The sequence below is a fragment of the Morone saxatilis genome, unplaced genomic scaffold (genome assembly GCF_004916995.1).
Source record: "Morone saxatilis isolate NCDOM2014 unplaced genomic scaffold, NCSU_SB_2.0 Contig10, whole genome shotgun sequence".
Lineage (NCBI taxonomy): Eukaryota > Metazoa > Chordata > Actinopteri > Moronidae > Morone > Morone saxatilis.
The window spans coordinates 19,126,682-19,147,665 of NW_023339652.1; the positions used below are offsets into that span (position 1 = coordinate 19,126,682).

At 42.1% G+C, this 20,984-nt stretch overlaps 3 protein-coding genes across 3 annotated transcripts; 1 reads left to right on the forward strand and 2 right to left on the reverse strand.

The window, feature by feature from the left end:
• On the forward strand, positions 1-2,825 carry LOC118340077 (conserved oligomeric Golgi complex subunit 5-like; the record flags this gene model as incomplete). Its single annotated transcript, XM_035677939.1, is given in 3 exon segments — positions 1-127; positions 231-310; positions 1,550-2,825. Coding segments are annotated over 3 exon segments (322 nt in total), but the record flags the coding sequence as incomplete, so codon positions are not given.
• On the reverse strand, positions 2,099-6,054 carry ndufa5 (NADH:ubiquinone oxidoreductase subunit A5). Its single transcript, XM_035677951.1, has 5 exons — positions 5,951-6,054; positions 4,159-4,203; positions 3,768-3,884; positions 2,959-3,024; positions 2,099-2,278 (listed from the first exon to the last, which is right to left on the reverse strand). Exons 1-5 carry the CDS (start codon positions 5,969-5,971, stop codon positions 2,177-2,179), a joined length of 351 nt encoding a protein of 116 aa, XP_035533844.1. The 5' UTR covers positions 5,972-6,054; the 3' UTR covers positions 2,099-2,176.
• A 1,330-nt stretch (positions 6,055-7,384) lies between these two features.
• LOC118337593 (zinc finger protein AEBP2-like) lies at positions 7,385-19,702 on the reverse strand. The gene is made up of 8 exons (XM_035674699.1): positions 19,045-19,702; positions 12,325-12,554; positions 10,716-10,835; positions 10,490-10,600; positions 10,130-10,251; positions 9,482-9,549; positions 7,971-8,084; positions 7,385-7,871 (listed from the first exon to the last, which is right to left on the reverse strand). The coding sequence occupies exons 1-8, from the start codon at positions 19,572-19,574 to the stop codon at positions 7,859-7,861; spliced, it is 1,308 nt and encodes a 435-aa protein (XP_035530592.1). The 5' UTR covers positions 19,575-19,702; the 3' UTR covers positions 7,385-7,858.
• Positions 19,703-20,984: the final 1,282 nt, after the last annotated feature.

A 20,984-nucleotide genomic window follows, 5' to 3' on the forward strand; every position in this document is an offset into this window, starting at 1 on the left:
GCCGCTGCTGTTTCAGACCAGCGAGCTGATAGCCAGCAGTCCAGCTGTGGGTGACCTGATCCCCTATAGCACCCTGCTCCACTTCCTCCTCACCAGAGCCCCGTCTGAGCTCAAGTCTCCTCATCAGGTCCGTACACACACAGTAATGTACAGTATGAACAGATCATTGATTGGACTGTCTGCAGTGCGTATCACTATAACAACTAAAAGAGCGTGTCCCCCCACCACAGAGAGCAGAGTGGTCCATCGCCCGTTACTCCCAGTGGCTGGATGATCACCCCTCTGAGAGAGACAGACTCACTCTCCTCAGGTAACCACCTTCTTCCTTCTGCAGGTCATCACAGGTTACATGCAGCTCCAAGGCTCAGACCTCATGTAGGAAATCAGTCCCAGCAACGTGATTCTAACTGTGCTCAGTGATCAGCCTCTAGTGGTCAACTGTGTGTTGTAAATACAGATGATTTCTGTTCTCAGTCAGCTGTTTGCTGCCCCGCAGGCAGTATGATGATGGACTTGCAGAGAGTGGAAGCTCGCTGTGTTGATAGCTGCTCACAGTGAACGAGTAGTTGATTTATATTTTTAGTCAGTTAGTGATTGCTGTGAGGTACTAACAGTAGAAAGTGCACATGACCACACAACAACATAACTTCCATGACAGTGACTGAGTATGTTTACTTCCACATCTATTTTAATTTTCTGTTGTTTCATTCCTGCAGAGGGAAATATTCCACTGCTTTCACTTAAAGCTCCAGTGTGTAACATTTATGTGATCTGTTGTCAGAAATGTAATATAATATTAATACCTTTGTTTTCATTAGTGTATAATCACCTGAAAATAACAATTTTACCTTAGAATGAGCAGCTCCTCTTCTATGTAGTCCACCGTGTTTCTACAGTAGGACTAACCATACACTGGTTTTAAATGTTAAATGGACCTGTACAGCGCCTTTCTAGTCTTCCGACCACTCAAAGTGGTTTTACACTACGTGCCATTCACCCTTTCACACCACAGTTCACACAGCGATCACATCTGGGGTTCAGTAATCAATTGCTCCAATGATACTCTTAGACATGTGGCTGGAGGAGCGCGGGAAGATGGAACCAACAACCTTCCTGATTAGGGGACGACCCGCTCTGCACCCCAGCCTTGTGCGTTTTTCATAGCCACTGTAGTTTCTCTTACATGCTTGGAAGATGAGCTATAATCAACTGGACACACTGGTCCTTTAACTGCTGTAGTTGTGGTATTTTTCAGGTAAAGATTTTCTTGAAAGAACACTATCAGCTTATAAAACATGATGCACTGCCACAGACTGAACTACCTAACATTTGGTATTGCTAGTTTGATGTCAATACTTCAACTATGTCAGTTGTAAAAAGACATTAGATTTGATTATTAATTGCTCACATGAACTCATTATGTGTCTGAAGGTTTTGAGCTGGTTGTTTACTGTAACTGAGCACTTGCACACACAGCACCATCATCAGGACAGATCCTGTTTATATCATTGTGGGGTGTAACTGAACTGTTTCCTCTCTGTACTCTAAGGGGCGCTCTGGAGGCCTATGTGCAGTCAGTGAGGGCTCGGCAGGGGAAGGAGTTTGCTCCCATCTATCCCATCATGCTCCAGTTGTTACAGAGAGCAACCAGCGGCTCACAGTAGGTCAGAGCCTGAGGACGACCACACGGCTGTAATACATGTCTGCAGAGGATCAGGTTTAGCTCTATGCACACTACATAATGCCACCTTTATTATTTATAACTAGAGCAGCTAAATGGAACTGATCGGTCTTATTTGGCTCAATCAAGGGGAATGTATGTGAAAGATTTGAGTTCTGAGAATTCTGACTTTGAACTCACAACTCAAATTAAATATTTTCATGTGGGTTAGTTATGAGGTTTGAGTATCCGACAACAGTTCAATTCGGATTCTATGTAGAGGATTTGGGCCACATGTGAGAGTCTGAAGACAGAATACTGGGCTTAAGGTCAGAGTTATGACTTTATTCTCAGGAAACCAATACATTTTTCACATGTGCCCCACACACACACACACACACACACACGTGTCTGATCCTTGATAAGTTGGAGAAGAAATGGGGAAATATCTGCAGGACTTTAATATTTGTACAGCACTTCATTAGAAGCAGAGTATGACAGTATAGACAGGTGCATTCAGATAGGCCATTTCCATTGGTTGGGTGGAGGTTCCTCCACCAGCGGCTCCCATGGTTTCCACTCTGACATCTTCCTGGACAGAGCCAGCTCACACTCCGCCTGCACACAGGAGCACACTTTCATTAACACTCATCCCGGGACTGGATGAACACAAACACAACCAGGCTCGCGGTTTCCCCCTGCTCCCTGTGGCTCTGTATAAGAACATTCTGAAAGCAGCCATTTTGACAGGAAATGGTGAACACAGGTGTGACATTGATACTAATGAAGGAACAGAACAGGTCTATAGCCGAGGTTAACTTTGTGCTTCAACTTCCCAGGAAAGTGTTTGAAGCTGCAGTAGGTGACGTTTACAGAAACAACCAATCAGAGCCAAGAAAGATAGTTGACTGAGTCCCAAAACAGCTGTATGATGTCCGGGGAACTCATCTTTGTTTCTGTGAAAAAGGCCTGTGTTGTTTTTGTTTACATACGGTGGATTCTTGCAAATACCTTAAGGAGCGTCCTACTACTAATATAGTAAAGTATCACTAAAGGTTACCTACTGCAGGTTACCTACTGCAGCTTCAATGTGAGATGTAAATGTTTGATTGGAATTTTGATGCATTTGTTGAAATAAAAATCATGTTTATTACCAATATGTCAATAGTTCTTTTCCATTATTGAATGACCTGCATGTGAACTATTTAATAGATGCCAGAAGTATGAGGATAATTAGCCCAACAGTTGTAATGTGACCATCATGAAGACAAACTGGTTACGTAATGACAGTGACCTACCTGGAAAATGACTTCTTCAATCTGCCCACAGTTTATCTTCTGCTCCAGCTTCTCCACATCAGGCTCCTGTGAACAGAGGCAGCATGGCCATGTGTTGAGTCTCTCTTCTTTTTAAATTCATTTTACTAATGAGTTTCACAAAACATAATAAAATGCACACACTAACTTTATAGTATCACATGCAGAGCTGCAACAATTAGTCAACTACCGAATTAACTGCCAACTATTAATCAGGGTTCCTAGACATTTGAGTACAAACCGCTGTTTATCATGTGACTAATGATTTCATAGTCCAACTGTTAACACATTCATTCTGACGATTACAGCTTCTTTTTAGAAAACATCACAGGGGCAACAGTAAAATATGCAAATGGTAAAAATGTTTCTTTCTTATCACACTTATCCTGAAAGTTACCAAATTCTAATTCCTGGATAGTTCATTCATTTTAGTATTTTTATTTATTTATTTTAATAAAGAAAGTTTCTCAGATGTGCATATGTTCTGCTTTCTTTAGTCCTCTGTAACAGTGAACAGAATATCTTTGGGTTGTGGACAAAGCGTCGCTTTGGAAACACTGATCAACATTTTCACGAGACAGAACAGCACAAACTGAACTGGTTGAAACCTAACTTTTAATATTTGGTTGTTATTTAAAACTATGTCTATATACAGATATGTGGGATTATTTGTCACAGGTTCATCTCCTCACTAACTCCACTCCTGTGAGTATGACCACGGTATTTCATGGTGGCAGTCATCCATCTTAACGCAGCTTGAAGAGAGCCACAGTGAGCTCTTCCTCACTCACCGTTTTGACGTGGCTGAACCTCTCGTTGACCAGCTGCTCTGTGTACTTCCTGTAGGCTGCGTCCTGTGGCATGGTCTGCACCAATGTCAGGATCTTGGAGTACAGAATCCTCAGACGCTGAGGGAGAACCAGAGCGGGTTAGCTGCTGAATGAACAACGTCAGTTCATCAATTATCACTAAATATTATAATAATAGGTGATTATAAAAATTTTATTCATTATCATGGCTCTTATTACCATTAGTCATATTATTTTTATTATTAGTCATAATTATATCATTTGTGGACTTTTACGGACCCAAAAACTAATTAATGGATAAAATGATGAACAGATGAATGAATGAAATAATTGCTGGCATTTGTGTGTGGTGCATTCACTGTCTGCAGCTCACCTCATGTGGAGTGTGGCACACTGCCAGGCCGACCAGGCCCGTCGTCTGGAAAAGAACATCAGGAGAGACACTTGAGATTATCCTTCACTTCACCAACCTCACACTTCATCCTGATCAATACTTAGTTTTCCCAAGTACCCCACAATGTTCATTCACTGCTGTAAACACACACTCAGCTACTGGAACAGTTAAAGGCCTGAGTAGATCACTTTATATGATCACACACACACACACACACACACACACAAGGTCGAGTGGTTTGTGCAGTGGCACCATGACACAGCTTACTTAACATGAGTCTTATTTCAGCAGTACAATAGCCAGAATATGACATATGCTAGCTACAGAGGCTGTGTGTGAGACTTCATATAAATGTACTTTAAAGCTCTGGATTTGGGTTTTACTTGTTTCTGAAACCTTCAAATGTAGAAAGATTTCCAGCATTTACAACCACTTTTAACAGTGCACACACTTTAAAAAGCTCAATAACAGAGCAAAACCAATTACATTAAAGATTCCCTTCAGACATGTATTACCACACAATATACATATATACATACAAATAGTCTGCCTAGAACAGTAATGTGTGTCTGATTTTTTCCTGTAGAAAAAGGTATTATATCTTTACCTCATTAGGTCTTTAAAATGTAAAACTTCCAGAATCTCTGAACATACAAATGTTGTTCATTTCTAAAGTTTTCCTGCTGGACACAAAATGTCTCCTACTGCACTGTAAAGTCCATTCTCAGTGGATGTGCACTGTTGGCTTCAAGTTTCTATTATTTTTATGAAAATTGGGACATTTTTCAATAGCATTTATGTCATGTGACCCAGGGATTCAAAATCAATGCCAATTACTACACCAGACAAATAGGACACACCTGACAACACTCTAAAGCATCCCCTGCTTTATGGTCTATTCTATGGACCATCAGTTACTGAATGAACATCATGCTGTTTGGAAGAGGACTGGAACCAGAAACTCATCAGGAAACGGTTTCCCTGGGTCCATGACATGGAAGACAAAATAAACCTAAACTTATTTGTTGATATAATTATGAAAAGACATGAATATAGATTACAATAAAAACTGAAATCCATTAAAAAGAGGGGTTTCCTATTAGTGCAGAGTAATACAATAATTTGCCATTGATTTGGAGTCACAGTACACTGTCATTGAAGCTACTGAAAGATAACCTGATAGATTTGTATAGAATAATCATGAAACCGAAGATGCAGGTTTATCGATCCACCGGCTCACGAGCGGACAGTGATGGGCTGATTGATGATGAGGTTCACACAGATGGACGCAACCATGTTATCAGCTACGGCTGCTGTGACAGTTCAATATGTTCTCCATGAAACAACCCAACATACGATAACGCTAACAGACAGGACAGGTTTAAACACTTTACAGTACTGAGTTTCATTTTCAGTTCATTTTCCCCAAATGCAATTCAACTATTTGCTAATAAGCTAGCTACGTTAAGTGAAGGGGAATAACAGAGTAGCTAGCCACAGTAACAAGTTAGCCAACCCCACTGCTCCCACCATCCGGGTTTATATTCAGTGATATATAACGCTGTGAATACATTATCAGCTAAATGTTATTGTTGTATGTCAACCTTTAACACTGCCTGTAGCAGGCACACTGCTAAGAGCTAACGTTAGCTCGCACATCGTCCACCGTCACACAGTGCGCTGCAAACAGCACTCCATTAATGATACTTCATATTATTAGAATATTAAATATCTTCCTATCACTAAAACAAAACGTGACCTCTACTCGTACCTTCTTCAGCAGCCCGGCCATTCTCCTCAGCGGACAGCGATATCCGGCCACTCGATATGACGTCAGCGGTTAGTTGAGTGACACGAGCAGGGTACAACCTTTGTCTCAGTGTGCCTTTTATACAGTGTCCATGGATTCAACGCGTTTCCATAGAGATACTGACATGAGACATATTAATGATTCAAATGTAAAAAAAACAACTGTTTTCAATGTCTTACTCAGATTGTCAGATATGTCAAAAAGAAGCTGAAGATTAATTTCATCAATTTAGGATTCACTGAAAACTAGAGAGTTTTTAGCATTCTATAATACACACAGCACCGACAGCACGGCTCCCTCTACTGTCCCGTCCACTTTTTCAGAGGAACGATTGGAGTTGGGCCCGTTCAATATTTTTTTATTTTTGGGGCTTTTATTGCCTTTATGATAGTGACAGCTGAAGATAGACAGGGGAGGGGTAGAGAGAGAGGGGGGATGACACGCAGCAAAGGGCCGCAGGTCGGATTCAGACCCTGCGCTACTGCAGCAAGGACTGAGCCTCAGTACATGCCAGCTCTACCCAATGAGCTAACCGGGGGCCCCCAATATTCTTAATTTAACCCATTATACATATATTTAAAAATGTTGATCTTCCTAATTTAGTTCCACATTTGACTGGGTTTACATTATAGCCCAAAGACACAGAGAGCTGGTCTGAATCTGTCAGTAGCACACTTCTGTCAAACAACTGCCATGGTCCCAGAGTACTTTTATGGTAGAACACTGAGACCTTGTGAAAATGAAAATTGGATTTGCGTTCTTACAATGTCAGGTATGTTTACAGGGGACATGAATCAGCCCTGGTTGTTGCTGTACAAGAACTAGGAATGTAATGATATTCTCAACACTCAATACAACTGAAGATACTGGGTAATGATATTCTCAACACTCAATACAACTGAAGATACTGGGTTCACAGTATCTTCTCATGAACCAAAACAAAGTACAACTAGAATCTTTATTTCTGAGGTAAGGTATAAACTGTACAAGACAATGCTGATTTCTTTTTATGAAGTGAAACTCAAGTCTTAGCACCTTGGTACCACGATTGATATCAGGATTCATCTTCACATTTGTACATTTTGTATCGTATTCACACCTGAGTCAAACTCATTCGCACACAAATGCTGTACTGTTTGTTTGCAAATTGTGAAGAGAGCATTTGTAGAAATTAATTGAATTGAGTAAATTGTAAATTTGTAAAGTCAAATTTCTGAAAACAAATACAAAAAGAGTATGACCCATTGCATTGATTCAAATTCTTGTTTTCTATTGGTGGATTGTGTTTTGTGTTTACAACAAGTAAAATATATTTCTGCCTCATGGTCTGCTATTACAATGATATTGACATCTATCTACCTCCATAAACACCAGCTAGCAGGTAAAGACTTGAGGCTGAGTGGTTGGAAAAGTTTAATGACATTAAACCAGAGCAATGCCAGCTATATTCACATGACCATCATTATCAGTTTTTAAAACTTCTATTTTAAAAATGTTTGGCTGAAAAAAGACATCTATCTACAGTCCAGTAAAAAAATTCAAAGTATAAAAATATATTACAAATCTCAAGTATTTACAAAGACAGCGTCTCTCTACACGTGTGTCTAACTGTCTACAGTTACACTTCTGTCAGTTAGTTCTCACTATGGTTGTTACCTAAAACAAGCAACATCTCCCCCTACATGTCCTCAGTAAACTCAGCACCTAATGGACAAACACTGGAGGCCTCAGACAGCCATGACAAGTAAGTCACTAAACTCCCAGCATCCTCTGGGAGAGGGAGTAGAGTAGAAGAGGCAGAGATGAAGACGATCCTCCTCCTCGAGGTTGGATTAGCAGGAAGTGACAGTGGAGTTCCTCTGGGGGTGGTTAGAAGAACATCCTGAGGGAGAGAAAACATTCAGATATATTGTACTGTTTTTTACCAACATCAAAAGTCACTCACACACACGCACACACAGACACACACACAGACACACACCTGTAGATGTTGGGGTCCAGGAGTACAGCTGTGTCTGTGGGTAGCTTGGACAGATGAACCACCTTGGTCTTCTGCTGCAGTCTGTCACTCTCATTCACCCACACATCTGGCAGTCTGACGCAGTGAAGAATACAGTTACTGGGCACATCTGCACCGTGGATCCCAAGATCACACTCACTTTGTTTCTCCTCACACATGACATACTGAGGTTTATTTGTCAGTGTCAGCAGTGGAGAGCTGCTTTTTAACCAGGACCAGACTTTGCCTAGGTGGCTCCCTACGCTGAATTACAAAAATTGAGTGGCTCGATCTCATGTTGTTGAACCCTTTAATAGCAGCAGCTTAATGAAACTCCTGTCAGTGTCTTTTAGTGGTGGAAAGATCACTGAATATCTGTACTCAAGCAGAAGTACTGTTACATTACTAAAAAATGTAAAAAAAAAAAAATCAACTACAGGTAAAACTACTGCTGTTAGAATAACTTAAATAAATGTATTCTTCAAAAACTACACGGAGTATTAGTTACTTTTTTAGTCTTCATTTTTTTGCCTTTATTTGATAGAGATGGCTGGGTAGAAGCAGGAAGGGGGGGCAGAGAGAGAGAGGGGACGACATGCAGCAAAGGTCGGACTCGAACCCAGGCCGCTGCATATATGGGTCTCCAGCTCTACCGACTGAGCTAACCGGGGGCCCGTATTCGTTACTTTTTAACAGATAATGTTTAATGTATTATCAATAGGGGAGATCCATGTAAAAAATATCAACTTTTAACAAAGCACATTTCTTCAGAAGCCCCTCCAAAGCACCCAGCAGAAGTGCCCTCTGGGGTGCCCTACGGTAGATAAAGGTCCAGTGGAGAAGAGACGTTAAAGAGCCCCCGTAGGGGGTGATAATCCTAATCGTGACTAAGCTGTTTCACCATAAATGGGTCACAACTTTCTGCTCGATGGTGCCCCTCAAACAGCCTGAGACTGACCTCTCCGAACCTGAGCCTGACGGCAACATAAAGCAGTGAAAATATTCTAAATATAGTGTACACTTAAACTGATAGTTTTTTTAATGTGGCTAAAATCCATTTTGTTGCTGCCCCCGTCCACAGCAGTACGTTGCCTAACTTTTGTGCTGCTTGTCCAATCTGCTTCTCTAAACTGGGGGTGCACTGACTGCTGTTTATTGTAGGTTATACACTGAATATGGATAAGAACCTCATACAACCCCAGTTTTATAAATCCAGACTAACCCTTTAAGGACTTCAAACATTCTAAAACCTGCTGTGAACGACATTACTGCTAAGAATCAGTTACTAATCCTGCACAGTACAGACCTGAAGGAGGGTTTTAAATGTTGTACTTGGATGTTCATTTGTATCTAAGATCATCTCTGCAACTGGAACTGACTCATTAACTCATCATGTAATCTGATCTAATCTGACCTGTTATTCTGTTTCACTTCCAAAAGAGGGTGAGAGTAGCAGATCAGGTGGAGGAGGTGAAAAGAGGAGCTGGACTTACATGTCTTCAGGTGTCCAGTGCAACAAGACCTTCACTTTCCCAGAGTCCTCTGTCCTCCTGGCTATTACCTGAACACACAGACACAGGCATGAAAATAAGCTAATGCTCTGCTGCACAGAATGACATATACTGGCTGGCTAATGTGTGTATGTGTTATTGTGATGTGTGGTGGTGTATGGCTTTTCGTGTTGTGTGGTGTTGTTATTGTTATTGTGTTGTGTGGTGTGTATGTGTATTGCTGTGTGTGTGTGTTGTATGTGTTATTGTGTGTTGTGTGTGTAATGTGCTTAGTTGTGCCTGTGTGTGCTGGTGTATGTGTTATTGGTGTGTGTGTGTGTGTGATCACTGTGTTATTGTGGCGTGTGTTTGTGTGCGTGTATCGTGTTATTGTGTGTTGTTGTGTGTGTGCTTGTCTCGTTATTGTGTGTGTGGTGGTGTGTGTATGTGTGTCATTGTGTTTTTGTTGTGTGTGTATGTGTTAATTGTGTGTGTGGTGTGTGTGTGCGTATGTGTTATTGTGTTTGTGTGGCTGTGCTGTGTGTGTGTGTGTGTGTGTGTGTGGTGTTGTGTCGGTGGGTTGTGTGTGTGTGTGTGTGTTGTGTGTGTGTGATGTGTGTGTAACGGCCTGTGGAAACACCACGAACACGCCTGCTCGTCCGCTCCTGCCCAAGGTCGATTGGTGTGTTCCGGGTCCTTTTGCAAGGGCAGATGGCCTCGCATGGCAGGGCATGCGTCCATCTGGTCTGACGCGAAGATCGCTGGAGGTCGGGCTGCGAAATAAAAACAAGAGAAGCAAACAGAATGTGTCGTGGAGGCGATGTCGAGGTTTTTCTACCTCACAACACCTGGAACCAAACTGTGACAATATTCAGCCAGAGAACAGGCACAGTGTGGTGTCTGTCGGGTGTGTGCTGTGGTGTGTTTGAACCATACGGAGGGAGCCGCTGTGTTGTGTTCTTTGAGTTCTCTCTTGTTGAGCGGCCTGGACGGAAGACTTCCTCCCTTTACTTTTGCCCTGCATTGGTACACAGTCGTTGGAACGAAACCCTGTGAGCTGAAGTGGGGTTGGGAACGGACGGGCGACGCCCCCCTGAGACGGCAACATGTGGCGTTGCAAGCCTCCCACACGAAGCGCACGCCACGGAGCAACAGAGAGGATTAACAGGTGGTCAGGTGGGGGTGAAGCAGTTGTGGTCAGGGACTTTGAATTGGTTGGTGTGCTGTGTGGGCTCACCCCTTCGCAACTGGCTTGTCCCCGCTGTGGGTCCAGCATTGTTCTGCAGCCAGCTCTGACTGGGTGGCACGGCGGGTGTTTGTACATCCTTGCAAGCCTTCCACAGAACACCACAAACACCTGAAGTGGGAACACACACAGACAGGAGTGTCTGGTGGATTTACGTGTCAGTAGGTCGCGTGAAACAGAAAGGAGGCCCCCGCTTTCAACCAGCTGGGGTCTCTTTCTTCAATTTATAAATTGAATCAACCCACTCGACCACGTTGCGGCGGTGTCCCTATGTGTGAGAATTGTGTTATTCAACCCCCGGCATGGGTCTATATGTCTCAACAGCAGTGGAAACACCCAAACCACCAAATGTTTCAGAAGGAACTTTTACTTCCTCGTGTAGTTTCTGAGATTTTAGCTGCTCTGATTCAGTGGTATTGCCAGTACATCCTGCACACGGTGCAGAAGCCGGTGCCGGGGGCCGTGGATGACCGAGCGGCGTCAAAAAATACAGAGTCCGACAAAGTTGGAAATGAATGTGCTTTATGAAAGGGAAGGAGTTTGACCATTGATCCACTTACAAGATTTCCATTGAGATTCGTCGCATCTGAGTTATTTAACACCTTTTATTGGTAGAATGCGTTTTGATAAAAAAAGAAATATGTTCAACTTAAGCTTGACTAAACCTCATCTGTTGTCGTCGTCACAGTAAAAAGTGGGACCGCTCCTCCCTCACCCCCCCAAGCGTCAAAAAAGGAAAGTTTCCCAATGTTTCATAAAATCAATTTTCCGGGCCTTTTCGCTGACCATTGGACACGCAACTTGCTCATCAGTGGTGACATTTATCGGGAACACTTGGGCCTTTCACTCGGCCTCGTATGACCTTGCACTGTTTGTCCGAATCTCTAGCATTTTTTGTAATTTTAAAAAAGTTAATATATATGCTGATGTATTACCCCCACCTGATGGGAAAGAAAGGTTGGCTGTAGTTGAGTAAGAGACCTGTTTGATGAACATCACTATTGATACACAACCCATAGGTTCTGACCTTTCAAAATATTCCGTGTGAAGTGCAGTCAGTCGATCTCCTCCTCTCTTCTTCCTCCACCAACACCTAGAGCCGAAGGAATCTGTCCTAAGGTTTCTGCCATGTTAAAAAGGCAGTTTCCTTGCCCCCGTCTCCAGGGTCTTGCTCATGGTGGGTACCTGTTGGCGTCTCTGTAAAATTGTGTAAAAGGCATTCGGCTGTCTAGACCTGCTCCTTATTGAAAAGCTGTCCTGCGATAATCATACAAGCCAATTTAATTCGGTTGCAGCTCTAGTAAGAAAGAACAAACCTTCAGTCCTCGGCTCTGAGTCACCATCTTACAAATATGCCTTCGGTTCTTTCCCAAGCATTCAGATGTCACAAGTAAAAGTCTGTCCATTCATTGCAATTAAACTCACATTACCAATCTCACAGATGCTCTCCCAGTGGCCCACCACCTTGCATTCACAACTTGCAAACGACACACACGACACACACACCACACACACCACACAACACAACACCACACCACAACACACCACACACACACAGAGCCGGAGAAACTCACCCCCCTTCCCTCTGTTCGACGCCAACATCCGCGTTGCTCCTGAATTGTGTTCCTGCTAGGGTCGGCTGCTGGAAACAGGAGCGGCAGTGGTCCCAGCAGCAATCGTGCAAGCTCAAGAGACTTGCCCCTGCAGGTGCCCACAGCCAACCTCCCCGCCCCAACGACGCCCCGCCGCCGTGACCCGATCTGACCATGGGCTGGGGTGGAAGCGGCCCGCTGGACGCCGTGCTCCATGTCCATCAGGGTGCTGCCAATACTGGAGAATACACAGCAGAAGGAGACCAGATAGAAGATTCACACACTGCTTTCCTTTTTCTTTGGAACAAATTCAATTTTGAACGTTTCAAAATCTTTAATTTAAACAAATGTACCAGTCTATAACAGCACAACAAGCATTTTGAAGTAGTTTCCGGCCCTTGTGGTCCAGCAAGAGGGCGCACTCCAACTATCGGGAGCTTGACTCTATGGGCATTGCCTGTTGCCCTGTCAGCGTAAGCAAGGTTATCATTATGCTGTCCCTCTCTCGGAAACTTTGGAGTCTGTGGTGGTTACAAGCCAGCAATCCCAATCCCTAATCCTCACGCCCTCTAATTCCTGCTTTTACATAGTGTATGACAAAATGATCCATGTTGGTAACTGGGCAAAAACAACCTACACAATTCAGAATCTTAATATTAATTGGAGAATCACAATATGTCACAGTGCAATATTAATCACAGAACTGCAGGTTTTTTTGATAAAAAGGTCCTGTAAAGGTGGAACTAGCCCAGCCATTATAATAAATAGTTGACTGTCACGTGCTGCAGAGGTGTCCAGACCTACAAGTTCTGCGTTCTCCAGAGAGAAAACACAATTGTTCTGTTTGGTGAAGGACCCCAAAACAAACGGGGGCGCTGTGGTTAGCTGGTTTGAGCCCCGGCCCTTCCTCCCTGCCGCATGTCGAAGTACCTTGAGCAGATACATCGCGAAACCCCCAAATTGGGTCCCCCATTCGTTGTTTGTGTGAAATGTGGCATGAATGAGTTTCTGTTTGATAGAGTTTTTAACTTATCCTCACCTCAGTGTGGAAAGGGTTGAATGCTGGCACGTATGTGAACAGGCTCTGAGCTGGTCACCGAGAGGCGCTATAAAAGTGACAGGGGCCCATTCTACCATTTACCATTAACAAATGTCAAAATCGTCCAATCGCTTTTTTCCAGGAAAAATTAATTTGTGATACAAAAATTATCATGTGTCCTACCACTTTGAATCAATATCGCAATAACATCAAAATAACTTCAATAGGGATTTTTTCCTTCTACCATACCATGTACCGAAACAAAAGAAAACATTATCCCGCCGCCGATTGCTACACACAAGCACCAGCCGTGGCCAGCTCTGACATTCTACACTAAACATAAAACATAAATTCGATGACACATTTTACATGAAGTAAAGTCAGATGACAAGAAGTCAAAGGTACATGACAATGAGCTTTCAGTCCAGTCACGGTTCTTCTACCCGTTCTTACCTGTACTCAGAAAGACAACAGTTTGGGGAACCAGGCGGCGTTTGACAAGTACTGGCTGCATATTATACAGGTAAAAACACATAGTATTGATAGTTTGACAGATACTTTGCGTTTACGGATTCCATTAAGATTAATGATGGATAATCCGACCATTTTTTGGCATCGACAGAATGTTTTGATTTTTGAAAAACTGATGTGAGCAGTTTGGTTGGGGTCGACACCGAAACAAAAACGATGTTTTCTTTAATATCCACGGATAGGATTTGTGGTCGGCCATCCTCTGCAAGAAAATACAACGTATAACGCGTTTTAGTATTGTGATTTCTATTACTATTGGATTAATTGTGCAGCCCTAATTTTGCGAGGCACCAGTGTGTTTTTAGCTTAACTACCATAACGTCATGTAAGAAAAACTGTGTTTCCAGGCAGCTTTCAAAGGTGCTCGCCAATAACATACAAAACACATCCATCTTAAAATGGCTCAAACTGTGTGACTGATAAGCAGATTTCAACAGCTTGCCAATAGTGCCTTGCCAAGTGTGTGTTGTGTGTGTGTGTGTTGTTGTTGCTGCTGAGAGTGTGTGAGTGTGACGTGGTGTGTGGGCTGAGCCAGCTGACCATCTGCTCTGATCAATGTCCATACAGGCTCACTATGGGGGCCGTGCTTACACATCCTACAAGAGCACTTGTCTCTCTCTCTCTGTCTCTCAGCTGCCACCTGCTCTGTGTGAGAACAAAAGTTACAGTGAAGTCTTACAGCTGCCACAACAGCAGGATTACCAAACATTGGGAGGCAGCCAAGTGGGCATTAAAGCAGGCAGTGGATTATATTCTATTTTCATGAGACTACAGAGTTCCTCTCCTGTGCGTTAACTAAACACTGTTCAAACGCTCCAATTAAAGCCTCAAACACTATGTGGCTGTCTGATGAAATAGCCTAAGTGGACTCCACCAGCCACAGTGGATAAAAACATCCAGAGCAAATACGTTGTTTTTCAAATATGTTTGTGTGATTTATGTTCAACACCTGCAAACAGGTGCCAACAGTACGTCAATCAATACAATAAAACAAAAACTAGCTACTGTCAAGAAATCAGTTAGAAAGTGGTTGGTGAAGTCAATGAAAAAACTCTGTAAATGAAAAAACAGTGTACAGGTGGCATGAAGCCTCCTCTCTCAGTTTAGTGTGTTCATTCAGGTTTACAGCCTTTTACATCATGAGCTGAGGAGTAGGACTTCCATCCCCACTTGGTTACATGATTATGAAAGAGTTTAGATATGCTTCATTGGAGATGAGTTTCATATTCCCTGTAAAGCTGACGAGGAGAGCAATGTGAGATATGAATCTGAATATACTGGTTGAACACGCACTGCAGATTCATCTACTTCATGTGGAATCATCTGGAACTACAGCGTGTCCAACCAGTCACATTAATACTGAAATGTTTCTGTGCCATACTCTTCCAGAGGACGTTAAAGCATGTAACCAGTGGAACCAGTAAACAGTCCACACTATTAGAAGAGACAGAAAATGAAATCAAATAGTTGGACTTGGCAAATATGCACTTCCTTGTACTGTGAACGTTAGATGAGAAGATGGACACCACTATCGCTTCTATTTCTAATGAATTCAGTGAGCTAGATGAAAATAGCAGTCGTGGCTGACATGTAACGTTAGCTAATTCTTGTGACAAATTCCCTTGCCAAAGTACATCCACTAAAAGTGCTAATTTTTGTCCCCGACTGTCCTCAGACTGGTGTCTGACAGCATAATGGAAAGGATTCCTACAGAGATAGACCTTTTGTTTAACCAGAAACAGCTGGAATATCACTATTACTCTCCACCAGCCTCCATAGACAAAAACAGTGATTTTACCTTGCATATGATTCTAACATCATAACTTCATTCAAAGTGGACAGAAACAAAATAAAACTCTCCAACTCTGGTTTGGTTGCAATAAATCTTAATTCACAGACGCAGTTTCAGTCCCTCTACTCAGATGCAAACGCAGGGACTCAAATACACAACGCAGTCAGAGTGTGACGTCATTCTCTGCTCAGGACACCCTGACTGTACTATGTCTATGTACTCGTCTTAGTCACAGGGCAATCTGCCTCTCTGTATCTTTCACTGGTAAAAGCTTATAGTAGGTGGCAGCCTAGTTTTCAGGCGCAATGACTCAACAGCTGATATCAAACCTGAGTCAAGCTTCACATGTCAAGCTTTTGGTTTAACTGGTATTTCCAACCGGAGGGGACAGGCCTGATTGGAACATTTCCTTCCAGACATTTAGCATTATCGTTTCATCAACATTCACAGCAACTGCCACTAATGCTTCAAATAACAATTCTGACTCATTTCCAGTGTTTGCTGATGGAAACATAGAGGAAGCTAGTGAAAACTCCAGCAAGAATGGGACGACTAGCGGTGGTGCCTCCAGTGATCCAAAGCAGACGTACAAACACTGAGCGGTTACTCATTCTGCTAATAAGCAGCAGTGTAGGTGTGCACAGTTTCACAACAGTGTTAATACATAAACAACAGTCGTGCCAACAAGGAGAGACATAACTAAACTGAGTGTGGTTAGATGAGTTATGGCGAAGCTTCAGGATTCAGCTCACAGCATCACAACTACACTCTGAATGATTCACAGTTTCAATCTGTTACAGGAGCCTCCGGGGGAAGTTCACTTTCTAATGAATCGAGAGAAAAGAAAAATGGGGGTGGGGGAACAGAAACAGCCCCTTTCACACCCTCAACCCATTATTTTCAATAACCAGATTATGGTTATTGACTTAAATGTGCTACAAAGAGCTTTTAACTGGTTATGGAACAATACTGATGCCTCTATATGGCCTACATATACAAACAACAACATCAGAGAGCAGATTGGCTATTTCTATATAGTTCTTCTTAATGCCTACAACCAGGTGGGATTCCTTGAAATCAGACGGAACGAGGTGGTAGAAACACTACCGTTTTGTCCACAGGGGCCGCCAGAATCGACACAAAATGAAAGCTCCTTGTAGTTGCTCCAAGTCAAAAATGAACTGAGGTGAGGGCATTATACAGATTAGAGCCCAGCCGATTTATCGGTTAGCAGACATCATCGGCCGATTTTTGGCCTATCGCAGACATATCAATGGGGAGGGAGGGGGATCTATAAGCGTAAAGAAGCCTGTCGAGACTTTTTCGGGGTGTCGTCTTAGAAAGCAGTATCCATCCTTTTCATTGTCGATTAAACTGTCGGTCATTTGCTCTGTGAAATGTCAGAAAATGGTGATACATGATAATCAGTGTTTCCCAAAGCAATGTCCTCAAATGTTTTGTCCACAACCCAAAGATATTCAGTTTACTGTCATAGATGACTAAAGAAAGCAGAACATACCCACAATTTGAGAAGCTGAGAAAAATTGGGAATTTTTTTCTTTCAACAATGACTCAATTATCCAAATAGTTGGAAATGAATTAAAAAGTTGACAACTAATTGATTAATCGCTACAGCTCTGGATTGCACTGTGAGGTAATGGTTCTCACAGTACAATAGCTGCATATTAGATAATGATTTTGTTTGTCTGTTTTGATCAAATACAGCACTTCCCTACAAACATTTGTGCTACTATGAACTAAATGATGCACGTTGACATCGAATGGATGTTCATACACCAACATGCATTCTAGTCTTCTGCAGTTTGTAATTATATTGTTCTAGGGGGTTTATGAAATTGCATCGTTACAATGCTTAAACCTCTTCATGAAAGACAGAGCAGCAGGTTTAACTTGCCCATTACGTGTAGAGCACACAGTTGCTACTGTTTCTGTGTGAGAGCATATTCACATTTGAGAAGCTGAAATAAGAGATTTTTCTTTCTTCAAAACACTTGATTATCAGTTTGCAATTAATTTAACAGTTGAGAACTAATTGGTTAATATTGGGGTTCTGTACTGCTAGTGTTGGATATTGTTCTGTTAACTGTCAAAATGTATTAACAGCGTGTTTAAAAAAGAAAGAAAATTATACTAGAAAATTCACTTCCTCTTTGAGCAGTTTCATTTTTGCCGTCTGGCCTTCAATGGCTTTATCTGTAACTGATGCTTTATATGCTCTTTTATATGTGCTTTACGTGTGTCCCATATTTATTGATGGCGATTCTGTATTTGATTATTCTGCTGCTTGATTTTACTTATCCTTGTTTTGTCAGTACTTAGAAAAATGATTCATCTGAATGCAAGTGAAAAAACAACAACTGTTTACTGATTAAGTCAATTTCTCCCTGTGTGTGGATGCTTATTTACTTTCTAGTGGGGTGCTCTTCTTTACCAGCCTGTATATGATTATATGTCTTCTGCTGATATCTACTTTACTGCGCTGTCCCTTTGCTTTGGAATAGGTTAGTGACCCTGAAGATTAGATCCAAACCTGTTGGTGGTCACTTGGGCCCAGTATTTCAAAAAACCTTTAATCTAGATCAGAAGATAGGGTTATCTCAAAATTGGGTATTTCAAAACAGGATATGTGATCCTGATCCTACAAAACTGGGAAACTGAAAAAATATTGTTAACTTACAAGCTAGAGTCAAATAAAAAAGGACAGGAAATGTCTTTAGTTTTAGTCAATTTGGTCAAATTGGTCAACAACAATCACGAGGAGATATTGGTTATTATTGAGACTGGGATGTCCTCGTAAACAAACAGTTCTTAACTACCAGCTTAAAGGTAGGTAACTTTTAAAAAATAATATGTGAAAAAAAAAATCAGGTTCCTCTGGCTCCTCCTAGTGCCTAATAGCATTTAAGAACACACAGAATGAAAACAACCAATGAGAGCTCAGATGGATGGAAAGACACTTTGGACAGATGGCTTGAAGATAGCAGATTGTTGAGTCTCATTCCCAGGGTCGATATTTGACAACCTGGGGTAGAGACTCAACTATCATCTATCTTAGCTCTGATTGGTTGTTTTCATACAGGCCCGGTGGGTTCTTGCAAATACCATTAGGAGCCCTAGGAGGAGCCAGAGGAACCTGATTTTTTTTTTACAGATTATCTCATGTACTACTGTCAGGACATAGTGAAAGTTTCAGTAAATATGACAGAAAGTTATTTTAATAAAAGTGACCTACTGCAGCTTTAATGTTTAAAAAACCGTGAACTTGGCGTCGTGTCGTGACCTCACACCACCTCTCGGCTGTTCTAGAAACATGGCCTGTTCATACTGTTTACTACTTCAACTGACCTGTCCTCTGAATCCATCCGACTCAGCGGCTCTCCATCCGACGAGGTCAGCTCCACGCTGGCCCGCCTCTTAGTGCCATGCTCGGCTTTCTCCGCGGTCTTTGTGCGCTCTGCGGGCGGCGAGGAGGAGGACACGTTCTCCCCCTCTCTTTGTTCTTGTTTCAGCACCCGGGAGCCCTCTTGTGCGGAATCAGTGCTACTCGCCAAACTACCCTGCACGGGACTTTTCCCCGGTTCAGAGAGTTCACCGCCGGGTTCCCCTTCGCCGTCGTCTGCTTTTACAGTCGGTATCGTTGTTTCTTTGTCGGAGTCGGGGGCGGGAGAGGGGCTGTCCCCGTGCTGCTCCGCCGCCGCACCGCGACCACTGTTCACGTCCATTCCTGTTCTCTTCTCGTTGTTGTCGCCCGGTTTCTGTTTGGGGTCCGGCACGGCCTGTCCCTCCTTGCCGGTTTCCGCTGTTTCACCGGTGCCGTTTTGGTCCGACGTCGGCTGAGAATCTTGTTCGGCCCCTTCGCTCGGTATTTGAGCCATTTTCCGACAGCACGAGAAGCTATTTTTGTGATGTTCCACTCGAAAAGTTGCCCCCGGGCTGCCCTTCTTCCTCCACTCACACTCTCCGCTTCAAGCGTAAAACACAGCAGGGGGTTGCAGTGACGTCGGGCTCCGCATGGGCAAAGCTCGCCTCTTGGGAAGAATGTCTCACTCCGTACTTCAGAATCAGAAATATTTTTTTGGTCGGGGGGAGGGGGCAACTGATCCTTGAGCAACTGGTTGGTTACAGTAGACATTAGAGAAATAGTAATAAAAATAAAATAGGTATTATATTGCAATATCTAACAACATCATATATAGATATACACATATATAGAAACAATAAAAAAGATATAATAGGAGTTTGACCTATGTACATTATAAAACAATATATGAATAAATATAGAAGACAGAATTATATGTATGCTACAGTATATGACACAAGTTTAATGAATAATGAAAAAATAGTAATAATAGCTGAATCCTTAACCCCACACTAACCCAGCAACAACTTTGATACTGAATTAACAGAAATAATGTAGGTCATTACTGTTTTCAGCCTCTATAACAATAGGTCACCAAAACTTAACAGGGAGTCGTGAGGCCTTCTTGATTTTAAGCTGGGTTAGAAAACTTAAAAATATATACACAGTAGAGCTATAATCTTAGCATTTGATTCACTTCTGTGAAGAAAAGAAAATGTTAATTGTCTAACAGAACAATGGCCAAGGATCAGGGAGAAGAAACCACTTAATTTGACAAAAAAAAGAAGTCTAGCAAGTATGTAGGATTATTAAAAATGATAAACAAATGTACATAATACAGACAGATAATTGTACAAAAAGTTCCCTAAAGAGGAAATCATTTGCCCAAAATTCATTGAATCACACCATCAGTTTACTCAATGATAGAAAAGGGGTCCCTTAAGAAAAAAGGTTGGGAACCATTGGTCTGAAATATGGAGATTTTTTAGCTTTTCTCTGTCTGATATCATATGAAACTGAATATCTTTGGGTTTTAGACAAGACATATTAAGACATCACCTTGGACTTCTAGAAACTGCAATGGACATTGTTCACTATTAGCCATTAATCAATTAATCTAGAAAACAATTGGCATACTAATCAATAGTAGTGGGTTGCAGCTGTATATCAGTGTAATGTGAAGATATATATATATACAAAGTTCAATATTGCAAATTAAAATCTAAAACTTAAAAGTTAATCCTTATCGAGCAAGAACCTTACTTTCATTTCATATTCAGCACACTTGATCTTCCATAAGATAGAACATCTCACAAAATAATAAAACATTTTTATTATTGCAAAAAGTAGCACCAACATAGCACCTCTAGGTGCGGAAGCCCTAAAGGGCCATGCATTCATACCGTTTTCCCGTGATAACGAGTTA

Excerpts from the sequence above, each read along its gene's own strand:
- LOC118337593 (XM_035674699.1), bottom strand. The coding sequence starts at position 19,574 with ATGGCTCAAATACCGAGCGAAGGGGCCGAACAAGATTCTCAGCCGACG. Across the intron at positions 12,555-19,044 it reads CGGATGGATTCAGAGGACAG|TATTGGCAGCACCCTGATGG; the intron begins GTCAGTTGAAGT and ends TGTATTCTCCAG. Across the intron at positions 9,550-10,129 it reads GGGCAGGAGCGGACGAGCAG|GTAATAGCCAGGAGGACAGA; the intron begins GCGTGTTCGTGG and ends CTGTGTGTTCAG.
- ndufa5 (XM_035677951.1), bottom strand. The coding sequence starts at position 5,971 with ATGGCCGGGCTGCTGAAGAAG. Across the intron at positions 3,025-3,767 it reads GGTTCAGCCACGTCAAAACG|GAGCCTGATGTGGAGAAGCT; the intron begins GTGAGTGAGGAA and ends CTCTGTTCACAG. Across the intron at positions 2,279-2,958 it reads TTGAAGAAGTCATTTTCCAG|GCGGAGTGTGAGCTGGCTCT; the intron begins GTAGGTCACTGT and ends TCCTGTGTGCAG.